The 13,288-nt window shown below is 45.5% G+C and overlaps 1 protein-coding gene across 5 annotated transcripts in view; it reads left to right on the top strand.

Annotated features, from left to right (window-relative positions):
* ST5 (suppression of tumorigenicity 5) overlaps positions 1-13,288 on the top strand; it is a 159,615-nt gene that overhangs the window by 112,146 nt on the left and 34,181 nt on the right. For all 5 annotated transcript variants that reach the window (XM_008567779.1, XM_008567778.1, XM_008567780.1 and 2 more), the window contains one exon: positions 9,783-11,042. In XM_008567779.1, coding sequence (XP_008566001.1) covers positions 9,783-11,042 — 1,260 coding nt within the window. The remainder of the gene's footprint in view (positions 1-9,782; positions 11,043-13,288) is intronic.

The following is a 13,288-nucleotide window of genomic DNA, read 5'->3' as shown; positions in this document are numbered from 1 at the left end:
TTCTGACAACATTTTCCTTAGTTTCTTCTAAGCTCCTACTGACAGCCCAAAAGTCAATGTCTTAGGATTTTCTTTCAGCAGCATCCCAGTTACAGGTACCAAAATCTATTCCAGTTATCTACTACCAAATAACCACCCCCAAATTTAATGGTGTAAAACAACCATTTTATTATGCTCCTAGACTATGGATTAGGAATTCAGACAGAGCACTGTAGGGATGGCTTGCCCCAGCTCCACAAAGTCTGGGACCTTGGCTAGAAAGACTTCAAGGCATAGGGTGACTCAGTGGCTAGAGGTGTATTACCTGGAGGTGTCTTAACTCACTAGTCTGGGGGTTAATGCTGGCTGTTGCTGGTTGGTCAACTAGGACTTTCAGCCAGAACATCTACATGTGCCCTATCCACATAGCCTGGGCTTGCTCATAGCGTGGGAGACAAGAATTAGAAGCTGCTAGTTTCTTGAGGCCTGAGCCTGGAAAGTGGTGCAGTGTCATTTCTACTGTATTGTATTGGTCAAGCAGTGACAGAGCCCAGATTGAAGAGGAAAGATCATTTTGACAGGAGGCATGTCAAAGAATTTGGGGACTATGTTTTAAAATCACCCTATGCCTTTGGCATGGTTTTCTGGAACTGGATTTCTCTCCCTCCTGGCTTTGCATAATAGGAAAGATCATTTTGACAGGAGGCATGTCAAAGAATTTGGGGACTATGTTTTAAAATCACCCCATGCCTTTGGCATGGTTTTCTGGAACTGGATTTCTCTCCCTCCTGGCTTTGCATAATGCCTGGCCCTGCTTTATACAGCTGCCCAGTTTTTACTGGACTAGGGCATTAGGGATTTTCCTGCCAAGTGTTGGTAGCCTCAGAGAGGGCTTCTGTGTTATAAATACTCTATGTTCATTGCTACTGCTTCTTAGAGGGCTTAAGGTTCCCACCCACAGAGTAGTTCACTAATCCTCTTTGTACTTCCTAAGAACCAGCTCAGGGGCAGACAGGATGGCTTTGGCTGGTTCTTAGATGTGCTTCTGGAGGTAAAAAGGCAACTCAATTTATGCTCCGATGCTAATCACCTTTCTCCTTATCCTGACATGCTGTGAGTGACCTTGAGAATCTCTGTAGATGGTAGCCTAGATGCAGCCTCAGCTGGAGGCCGAGGCTGCCCTGGATCCTGTTGGGGGCTCTCAACCATTTGAGATGAGATTGCTTTGGGAGCAAGAAGGCCAAGTTGTGAGTGTCATCCTGTCCTTTGGCTTTTTATTGGGACTGTTCTGGAATGTGATGTCAGCAGGAGTTACTGGGCGAGCCCCTGCTCTGGTCTGGGGAACAAACTCCTGGACATGCTGATAGGACTCAGGTAGCCTTCCTTTTTTTTCTTCTCCTCTGTGCTCAGAGTATGGCCTTGGGATAGCACAGTGAGAATGCTATCTCCAGAGCTGGGGTGGTCACTGAGTGGTGAGAGGATACTGATGCCTACTGAGACAACAGGGCCCACCTTAGTTCAGAAGCCTAGAATGATGAATGGCTAACTCCCAGGCCATCTCATTTGAAGCAGGCTACACACCTGCTTAATAGAGATGAAAACATATTGGAATCTGGGCCCTACATAACCTTAACCTGCAGACAGGCTTACTTCATGACACCCATAGCATATCCTGGTACCCCTGGGGCTATTTCTGGACTCCTAGGACTTTTCCTCAACTGGCTACAACTTGGTCCCTTCCTAATACTGACACTTATAGTAGCCCTATGACAAGAAAAATAAAAAGCACCTTTGAGCATGCTGAGTTCAGAACTGCCTTGTCATCAAGGACTTCCCTCAGTGCACTTGACAACATATGGGATGTCCCTTAGCGCAAATGCCTCCTGCTGTATTACTTGAGAGGGGACCATGTCACTAACCCAAGGGTTAAGTCATATTCATACGAAACAGTACCAGAAGGAATATTTTGCACTTTAACTCTTACTTTATATCATGTGCGTGCACACGTGTACACACACACACGTTACTTTCTCTTTAAATTTGTTTTTCTTTCTATACCGTAGTTCACACTCTTGCTATCCTACTTACTTGTCTTATATATTTGTCTCTGCGTGTATGTGTATTTGTGCTCCTCTGTTTCTTTTAAATTCCTTTGCATTCTCCCCCTTCCCCCCCCCTTCTTTTGTCTGTTTATCTTATTCCCTGTCCCCTGAAAATGTTGGTTTTGGCCAGTCATTTGCTGTGGTGTTTGCCTCCGTGCCTGTGCTGAGCAGCAGAACTGGCTGCCTGCTGACAAGTCTATGGCACAACAAGTGCAAAATTCCACAGCATCTGCCTCCCCAGGGGCGAGCTCTGGAATTATAGAATAACAGAGTGAAAGATGACAGGAACAGAGTTTTAGGTGTCTTTCGGCTGCTTTGTATTTACTTTTCTTTTGTATTCTTTATGGAATTATTTATAGTGTTAAAACACTTTTACAGATTTACATCATCTTAGTCACACAACTAGTATGTGAGGATACCCAGAGTAAGCATTTTCCCTGTTTTGTAGAAAAGGTACTTGAGGCTCAGACTATTGAGGTGACTTGCCCATGAGCACGCCCATAAAGTGATGGAACCTGGGACCCAGATCTCTTAGACTCTTGGTCTAGTATATGATTTTTGCCTTATGGGAGAGGGCTGAGGGGGATGACAGCCATTCTGGGCTGCACTTTGTGTACCTTTCTATGTTGTTCTGCAAATAAGTCTGTAGACAATGCTCTGGGCAGGCATACAGGAAACCTAGGTTTTAACTATTTTTTTTCATTCATTCATTTAGTGATTTAACACCAATATATTAATTCCTACTAAATTCTAGGGGAGGGGCAGTGCAAAGTGCAGGGGATATCAAGATTAACAAGATACTGTCACCCCCTTCAAGTAGATCCACTTACGGTATAGTAAGAGAGAGAAGTGAGGAAACAATATGGTGCAATAAAGTGTTATACATGCCATAATAGACGTTTTTCCAGGCATGGTGGAGGCATCCAAAACTGGCCATTTCCACTTGGGCAAAGGGGTAGGGTGTGGAAAACTAGGAGTTTGATGTGCCTAAACGTGAGATATAGGACTGGTGTGGAGGGAAAAACAGTATAAGACGATGAAAGGAAAAATAGGTAGGGACCAGATCACGGGGGGTGGGGTGGGGGTGGGGTCTTGTCAACCATGCCAGTGAATTTGCACTTTATTCTGTAGATAGTGGGGAGTTTCAAACATGATCAGTTTTGTGTTTTAGAAAGATGTTGGAAGATGAGAGGATGGACTGGAACTGGGTTAAAACTGAAGGCAGAAAGAGGATTTAAGAGTCTGTTTTAATAGTCTTGGTGAAAGAGAAGATCTGAACCAAGGACATAGTAGTAGCAGTGGGGAGAGTGTGGCGGGGGACAGGTCTGAGATGTTAGTAAGTAGAATTCAGAGGACTTAGTCATCAAGTAGATCCGTGTGTTTGGGGAGGAGTCTGGATCCAGATACTTGAAGAAGCGGGGAAGAAACCTGACCTTTTCTCCTCTCTGTAGAAGGAATTGGGAATACATGCAGCAATAAAAGCAGGGGTGAAGGAAGCACAAAGCAGCATAGGGATGAGACCATGTAAGAAGACACCTAGCTCAGCTGGATGGGAAAGAGAGGGCTCTCCAGTCTAAGGCCAACCCTTTTAGGTGGGCATCGGATCTGCTCAAGGATGTCGCTCCTGCATTTTTGCTCTCTGTGTCCTGCGTTGACAACTTTTCCCTGTCTACTGGATCATTCCAGTTATCATTTTAGCATGCTTTAATATCTCCTAGCTCAAATTAACAGGCAAAATGCTTCTGTTACGCCACATTTCCCTCCAACTACCACCCCATTTCCTTGTTCCTTTTTTAGGAAAACTCTTTGCAGGATTTGTCTGAACTCTTTGTCTCCTGTTCCTCTCCTCTCATTTTCTTGAATTCCTTCCAGTCAGGTTTTGTTTGCTTCCTACCTGCCCACAAAAACCTCTCTTCTCAAGGTCACAGTGACCTCCATGTTGCCAAATCTTAATCATCGTTTCTTAGTCTCTCTCTTACTCAGTGGTGGGCAGATTTGACTCAATTGATCACTCCCTATTTCTTGGATGTCTCAGGACATCACTTCATGGTTTTCTTCTTTTTCACTAAATGCCTTTCTCCGTCAGTTTCCTTTGTTGGTTCCTCCACCTCATCCTGACCTCAAAATACTGGAATGTCTCAGGGTTTAGTCCTTGGACTTCTTCTCTAGCTACACTTACACCCTAGATGATCTCATCTAGTCAAACAGTTCTAAATAATATATATACATACATACTATTAACATACTATTAATGACTTTCAAATTGAAATATATAACCTGAAATCCATTCTACCAGGTACTCAGGCCAAAAATCTTGATATAATCTTTGAATTCTCTTTGTCTCTCAGACCCTCATCCAGTGCATCAGCCCTCAAAATAGGTCCACATCTACTGCTCCCATTCTAATCTGAGCCATCATAATCTCATCTTGATTGTTGCAGTGACCTTCTAAATAGTCTCCCTGCTGCCACCCTTGCACCCTCACCCTTCATTCTCTGATGTAAGATCGTGTCACTCTTCTGCTCACACCCCTTCAAGAGCTTCCTTTTCTTGAGTAGAAGGCCAAGTCTTAATTAGTGGCCCAAGGGGTCCTCTATGTGGCCCCTTGTGCCTCTCTGACTAATCTCCCATCCACTCCTCTTCTCACTGCACTCTGGCCACACTGGCCTTCTTGTTGCTCCTGGAATACAGTAAGTATGCAGTTGTCTTGAGCCTTTGCCCTCCTGCTGCCTGGAACATTCTTCCCTTGGATAAACACATTGCTCACTTCCTTCAGGTTATGTTCACATGTTCCCGTAGTAGAGGGTCCTTCCCTGATCTTCCTATGTAAAACAGCGACTCATCCCTGCTATTAATTGCATATCCTTTTACCCACCATCATTGTTCTTAATTGGCCCCATAATCATCTCACATAGTTGGTTTGTTTATTGTCTGCTCACTCTTAACAAATAAAGCAACAGTATGTCCCTCCACCAGAATATAACCTATAGAAAAAGGGACTTTGTCTACTTTTAGTGTGTGCTGATCCTTATGCCTAAAATAGTACCTGGAATATACTTGGTGCTCAATATTTGTTGGTCAAACGGATGAAGAGCCAAGGTGTATCTCCAGCCTGGTGTGGCTGACACACTGTAGTTTGGATGATAAGTGGCTTCCTTTGTTCAGGTTCAGAGAAGGTTAACAAAGAGCTGTCCTGGGAGAAGTCCTGAAGGAGTGAAGCTGGAGACTCAGTGGCAGGGTGGGAGACTGACCCAAAAGAAGGCTTTGCTCAAGTAATTGGTTCCTGAGATAGCCTGGATCTGGGCATTCACATTCTTTTGGCCATGGTTTCCTCTTGTCCATTGTGGGAATGTGGAGATTGTCTTACTTTCACTCCCAATCTCAGTTTGAGGAACTAGGAAATAACTAGAGAAAGTGAAACTGAAGTCCAAGAGCAGGAGATGCCACTTGCTGTGTAAACACATTGTCACAAAGAACCAAGCATCCTGATGCCTGGCCCCCAGTGTGTCCGTCCTTAAGCCTCCCTGTTCTCTAGGTGAAATATTCTCCTGAACCCTCCTTCAATGTGGGAGCAAAGACTGATGGAGGCTGATTATTGGGATTTCAGAACGAGCTGTGTTTCCAGGGAGTGCTACCGTAAGAGTATCAGAGCCTGTGCTAGTGAGAGAGAGATCCAGTCCAAATGGCAGGGATGCTGGTCTGTGGGGAAGTAGAGAGGAGAAGCACGGGGATAGAGGGCCCCAGGCAGTGGTCCTGCACTGGGGTGGAGGTGAGCCAATTATACGCAAGCTTGGCCTTTCCCACCTGCTTCATTTTACTACTACAGTGTAGCAAACTGTTCTAAAACTTAGTGCCTTAATACAGTTTATTATTTCTCAAATTTATAAAGGTTTGCTGGGCAGTCCCTCTGCTGGTTTTCCCTGGGCTCACTCATGTATGTAGCTGGGCTCAGGTGGGCCCAAGATGGCCACACTCATGTATTAGGCAGTTGGTGGCTGGCTGTTGGCTGAGGTGCCTCAGCTATGCTCCACATGGCCTCTCATACTCTAAAAGACTAGACTGGCTTCCTTATGTGACAGGCTCAGGGAAGCATTCTAAGTGGGTAGAGGGAGAAATTGCAAGGCCTCTTGAGCCCTCAGGTGTAGAACTTGGACAACTTAATTCCCACCACATTCTGTTGGTTAAAGCAAATCACAAGGTCAATCCAGATTCAAGGGCAGAGAAGTAGACTCCACCTTCTTTTCTTTCTTTATGATGGGCTGCAAAGAATTCATGGCCATATCTAACTTATTCCCCCTACCCTAATAATATTTAGAATCCAAGGACAGAGGTAAACTGACAGAGCTTCCCAGGTGACTATTCTGAATAGTAACTCCCATATTAATATTGGTAATTATCAAGCTAAGATTGAACACTGTGTATTAGACACTAAGCTCAACGCTTGACATCTATTATCTCTATATCTCACAACAATCCTCTGACATATTTGTTCTTTTAACCCTTGTTTTATAGTTAAGGAAACTGAAACGTAGAGAGAGAAAGTTACTTGCTCAAAGTCATGTAGCTGGTAAGTGGCTACACTAAAACTTGAACCCTAAGGCCATGATCTCACTCTCTATTGAGAATGACTGGCCTAGCATAACCTAGTGAAGAACAATCCTAATGAAAATTAACATTTCACATCTATGGTCTCATTTGCCCATAATGACAATCCTGTGATGAAGTTAGAACAGTTTTGAGGAAATGAAAATGGATGCTCAGAGAGTGAGTAGCTTTACCCATGATCACATTCCTAATAAGAAGTAGAATCAGAAACATGGAGAGATAGCAGTGAATTCCACCCTCAAGTGAGAATGTCAGCCCCATGATGGCAGGGAGCAAGTGAATGCTGCCTTCTCTGTGATGAACCCAGGGATGCCTGGGCTATAGGTCGGCGTAGGCAGGTCCCTCTTTCTGTCCCAAGATGCTGGAGTGCATTGGGCCTGGCCTATGTGGAGAGGCTGAGCAAGGGCAGCATTTGTAGCCGTGGCCCCAGATCAGCAATGATAACAAAGAGAGGATGTTAAAAGGAAAAGGTCAGTCTGCTCTCTGTTTTATCCTTCACAAGAGGAGGGAAATGAAACCTCAGTAGCAGGCTAGGCATTGAGAGAAATTTCTTAACCTGTGAGGATTTGTCCGTGCTGGAACCACTAAGGGAAGTTATAGAATCAATCTTTCTTTAAGCATGCTGGAATTACCAGAGATCCTCAGCCATTGTTCAGTCCCACCTAGAAATTTCTTAACCTGTGAGGATTTGTCCGTGCTGGAACCACTAAGGGAAGTTATAGAATCATTCTTTCTTTAAGCATGCTGGAATTACCAGAGATCCTCAACCATTGTTCAGTCCCACCTGTGGGAGCCATGCCCTACACTCCCATAAGTAACAGTGGTTCCACGGACAAGAGAGTTCTTACCTTGGGGATTGGGAAGATACATCCCCAGGGGAGCACGTATTAAAATGTCTGGAGGAGTGAGACCATGAATAGTTCTAAAAGGCACCCCAAGAGATTCTGAGTCTCATTAGGTGCCTGTAATCTGCCATTACAATTTAAGCCTCATGAGGACATAAATTATTGTCTGTTTACTCTTATATCCAACACCTAGAACAGGGCCTAGCACATAGGAGGTGCTCACTAAGTGCTTGTTGAGTGAGTAAGCAAATGATATGGTCCTCTCTTAAATGCATCTTCTCTTACCTCCAGTTGAGAATAACTGAAATAGAGTTTTTTTGTGTAGCCCAGGCACTCATTTGTTTAGGGGGCTGGACTGATGACCTTTTGCATCTATGGTTGTGTAAGATAAATGAGAGGCCTAAGGCCTCTGTCAATTGTGAGTAGGTTGGGATCTCCCCAGGCTTGAGCCTGGCACATTGCCCTGCTGCTGCCTACCCTAGGGAGGGCTGAGGCTTACTCTGTTCACACCTCCTCACTGAGCAGAGTCTCTTTGGTCATTGGCTTGGCCGGGCACGGAATATCTCTCATCTGTGTCCATGTACATGTGGGATGGCTCTTGCTTGACTTGCCCTTTTAAAAACAACTTAAGTATGTTGAGGTTTCCTGTTGACTGAGGGCAGCCAGGGGCTATGACCCAACAGGGAATTGTCGGCCAATCCCTGACTCATTCTAACTCCAGTTTTCTCTGTGTGAGCAGGCAGTGACAGCAGCCTGGCTCAGGGGTAGCTTGCTGCTTTCTTGTAGATGGCATGGCACTCTAGAGCCTGCAAGGCTGGACAGCCCAGCTTTGAGGGCCATGGCATTAGGGTCAGGTAGGCCTTTCTAGCATGTAGCATTGGCAAAATCCTGCTGTCTTTGAACTGAAACTGTTTGGAAAGAATTCTGAAAGTTGACAGTGATTACCCTGTAGACAACTAGAAAGGTGTGTGAAGGAGTATTCTCATGGTTCTCTTCAATATGCTCGACCTTTACCTTTTCCTTTCTTTTTTTTTGTCCATCGTTTACTGAGCACCTTCCACCTACTGACTGTGTGTCTCTTGGCCTAGAAGAAATCATGGTCTGATAGGGAAGACCAAGTACAAATGTTCTAGACAGAGGTGTGTGCAATGCTGCGGAGGTTTCTGTTAAGCTATGTCTGGGGGCCCAGGCGGTTGACAAAGATGTCAGAGGCTACTGCTTCCTCTTTAGAGAGGCAGTATAGTTCATGAATAAGTTCATGTCCTGGCTTCAACACCTACCAGCTGAGTGACCTTGCATGAGATATTTACCTTCCTATGCCTTAATGTTTTTCATTTGTAAAATGCACATATTAATACAAAATAGTAACCTCATAGAATTTTTGTGAAGATTAAATGAGTTAATATATGTAAAAATGTTTACTTAGAACCGTTCCTGGTATTTGCTAAGATCTGTATATGGATTTTGAATTGGGAAATGGCTGATGCTTATCAGATGTGGTGCTACCACTGGAGAGTGGGGCTGCCTAGGGAGTTGGTCTCTCGTTCCCATTACCCTCGTCACTGAGAGAGCAGAAAGGACTCTTTCTTGAGTGCCCCTCCTGACCTTTTTGAGGCCCTCAGTGATCCTAATTCTGGTCAAGACCCAAGCTGAGGAAATAGGATCTTGTGTCCAATAGTAGAAGTCTCAGGGGAGGCCTGGGCTTGTTAAGGGGAAAGATCAAAGGGCTTGAGTGTATGTATTTGTGGCTACTTCAGGAAGCTAGAGCTGCCTGTGTCAGTTGATCATTAATATCTCTTCTCCACTCCACATTCACTGGATTCACATTGGTAGCTCAGGTACAATAGGAACATTTGTTCTGCGGAAATTGGCAAATGTTACGAATCTATACTTTCTCCCCCAGAGAGCTAGTTGTTAAACATGTAGCAATACACCAGTGGTCTTATTGTTCTCTTGTTGGCAGATGTAGACTCTTGGGATGCTCTAGCCTATCACAGAACAGGCTTCTGTTCCAGACATTACTCAGGGTCTCTAGGGATAAGTTGGGCAAGGAGCCCTGTTGAATTTGGCCTGCTGTGGTTAAGGAGTGTTTCTTTCCTTGAGGACCACCTCAAAGATGTATTAGTCGGATAGAGTTCTTTTTAGCTTGAGAGTCCTACAGGAAAGAGATGCTGAGCTCTCTAAGAATAAGACGTGAAGCCTCTGGTTGTTAGGCCACTCACTACTATTTTCTTTTTCTTTTTGCTCCTAGGTCTCAGTCAGTCTCTCCACCTCCAGTTCTCTCCCCACCAAGGAGTCCCATCTATCCCCTCAGTGATAGTGAAACCTCAGCCTGCAGGTATCCCAGTCATTCCAGCTCCCGGGTGCTCCTCAAGGACTGGCAACCCCGTGATTCTTCACCCCCAAATCCTCAAGATCCTTCTCCAGATACTTCACCACCCATCTGTCCCCTCAAAGCCACCAGTTTTGGTTATTTGGAGAGAAGCCCTTCAGTGTGTAAGAGAGAGGACCAGAAGGAGAACATACAAGACGCAGCCCAGGATGTAGAGGGAGTAGCTGCTTGCCTCCCCCCTGCTCAGAGCACTCCATTCCTAGGGCCAGCAGCTGGCCCACGGAGCATTTTGCTGACCCGCACAGGCACCCGTGCCCACAGCCTGGGCATCCGGGAGAAGATTTCAGCATGGGAAGGTCGCCGAGAGGCTTCGCCCAGGATGAGCATGTGTGGAGAGAAGCGGGAGGCCTCTGGGGGCGAGTGGGTGGTCAGTGAGGGCTGCCCCAGTGTGGGCTGTCCCATCGTGGTGCCATCCCCTTGCAGCTCAGAAAAGACCTTTGATTTCAAGGGCCTCCGGAGAATGAGCAGGACCTTCTCCGAGTGTTCCTACCCTGAGACCGAGGAGGAGGGAGAGGCACTCCCTGTCCGGGACTCTTTCTACCGGCTGGAGAAACGGCCAGGCCGGAGTGAGCCCAGTGCCTTCCTTAGGGGACATGGCAGCAGGAAAGAGAGCTCAGCAGTGCTGAGCCGGATCCAGAAAATTGAACAGGCTCTGAAGGAGCAGCCAGGCCGGGGACTCCCCCAGCTCCCCAGCAGCTGCTACAGTGTAGACCGAGGGAGAAGGAAGACTGGAACCTTGGGTACCTTGGAGGAGCCAACAGGGAGCTCAAGTGTGAGCACTGGCAGCCGGGCAGTAGGAGTGGCTGGCATTGGGGGGGAGGCGGGTCCACCCCCGGAGAGGGAAGGCAGTGGCTCCACTAAGCCAGGGACCCTAGGAAATAGCCCTAGCTCCCAGCTGCTGCCATCAAAGAGCTCCCTTGATCCCGCTGTGAACCCTGTCCCCAAACCCAAGCGCACCTTTGAATATGAGGCTGACAAGAACCCCAAGAGTAAGCCAAGCAATGGTCTACCTCCTTCGCCCACACCTGCTGCTCCACCCCCCTTGCCCTCTACCCCAGCCCCACCAGTCACCCGGAGACCCAAGAAGGACATGCGTGGTCATCGCAAGTCCCAGAGCAGGTAATGCATGCCCCTCCAGTGTCCTGTAGCTGGGCACAATGGCTTTCTTTTAAGTGGAGGATGCAGAAGCAGATTGTAGTGTGGGATGCAGTCAGTAGTACTTTATAAGCTCTGAAGCTCTGAGTAATTGTTAGGTGGTAGTTGTAGTAGTGAAAAACGAGATCATTGTTCTGCTCCTGCAGGATACATGAACATGATTGGGAAGGTGAAAGCTCTTCTTCCCAATGCTGTGTACTGAAGATGTTAACTGGATTTGGCCTTTGGGATAGAGCTGGGCTGTGTCTTGAGTCGTGTTGGAGCTTCCTCAGTCCTTCATGGGAAGGTCAGAGCCACCTTTCTTTTAGGTAGAGTGAGTAGTCCCTTGAGGACTAGTAGAATCTTAGCCTCACTGTTACATGAAGTTCCAGCAATAAAATTTATTTCTTTGAGTGAAGCATTATCTGAATATTGCATCTTATCATTAATACAGTAGTGTCAACAAATTTAACATAATTCCCTCTTTCCTGAGGGCCTCCTGGCCATAGGAACCCTGGGCCTGAATCAAGAGGGGATTCTTGGATCCTGAAAAGGGAGACTAATGGAAAAAGGGGTGATAGAACTTATAATATACTAGTGGCCATGCCTAAGAACTACCTGTTCTGAGGCTAACATTGGTTTCCTAGTCAGTCTCAGCATTTTTGACCTTCAGCTACCAGGGCCATTCTCCATAGTGACTTGGGTGCTAGAGCTGCTAGAGTTGGTAAAAGCTGACAGGCATCTTATCCTCTGAATTAGGGTAGGCTGGGAGCCAGCTTTCTTTGGAAGACCTGTCCTGCCCCTTAATGCCTGTCTCATTTAACCCAAAGTCAGATAGGCATTCAGGTTTGTCTCACTTCTGGGTATTCTTTAGTCTTTTCACATACTTCAGGCTTCATCTAACATATTCCATCTCATACATAAACTTTTGTGCATGTGCAGAGAGGGAAAAAAATCAAAAAGATTCACACTTATGAGCCAGAACAGTCCTTGGCTGCATGTGCAGAGAGGGAAAAAAATCAAAAAGATTCACACTTATGAGCCAGAACAGTCCTTGGCTAAGGGTAATCCCATGTTTTAGCCCACCCCAAAATGTTACTGTCTCTTTATTTCTTTAGCAGCCTAAGGGTAATCCCATGTTTTAGCCCACCCCAAAATGTTACTGTCTCTTTATTTCTTTAGCAGAAAGTGTGCCAAGAGTGTTTGCTTTGTCTTTATTCATTCATTTCTATAAACACCTATCCAGAACCTGCTGTGCACCAAGGAGACACAGGCAAATAAGAACAGGGTTTGACATGTTTCTTCCATTCAGGGACTTCATGGTCTGGATAGATACTGTGGTATGTGCCACGACCTGTATTAGTGCAGGACACTGCAGAGACCCAGAGGACGGGCATCTGGGGAGTGACAAAGATTCCTTATAGAGAGAATTGCTGAGGTAAATTTAGAAGAGGAAAAAGCAGTTAGTTAGGTGACCAAAGGGAGTAGGGGGAGAGCTCATCAGCCTGAAGGCCTTACACATATTCCCATACACATTACCTTTATATATAATATATAAGCACAGATACCATCATATGTGGAGTCACTTCATGTAAGAATTAACTTAGCAAGTTTAAATCTGTGCTCCTGGAGAAAAAGAAACAGCTCAAAAAGTACGGGTTGTTCTGTTTGCCTTTCCACGCAATGAGCATATTCCCTTGAAGAGTGTGAGATGGTAAGTTTGTATCTGTTGTGCCAGGTGTGATTCTTAAATTTAATAGACTTAAAAAAAAATTTTTTTTTAAAGAATGCAAGCCAAATTTTTTTTTCTAGTATCCACAAAAGAAAAAGAAATCTGTTTTAAAAATCTTGGAGAGAAACTGACTACGTTAGTCTTAACGAGAGACAGTATGTGGGTCCTCAATGTGGTCCTTTCCTGGGGGATTTTCAAGGATAATTTGACTGAGCTTGATTTGTGTCTTAATTGCTGATTTGAGAACTACCTGTCTAAGATATTGAGTCTATAGTATATGTCAATGAAAACTTGGTCTTCGCAGTCCATGGGCCAACATTTGGGAACCACTGTGCTCAGTCACTGGATATTTAACTAGTGAGAAGTTTGGGTCAAAGACAAATTTGGTAGTCATCAGGGTACAAATGGTATATGTATGGTGATGACTGATGGATATTTGGCCCATAGAAAGAGCAGAGCAAGGAAGAGAGTCCCCAAGACAGAACTCTGACAGACCCTG

The sequence above is a fragment of the Galeopterus variegatus genome, unplaced genomic scaffold, assembly GCF_000696425.1.
Source record: "Galeopterus variegatus unplaced genomic scaffold, G_variegatus-3.0.2 Scaffold344, whole genome shotgun sequence".
NCBI classification, from domain to species: Eukaryota; Metazoa; Chordata; class Mammalia; order Dermoptera; family Cynocephalidae; genus Galeopterus; species Galeopterus variegatus.
This window is presented reverse-complemented; position numbering and strand designations above follow the sequence as displayed.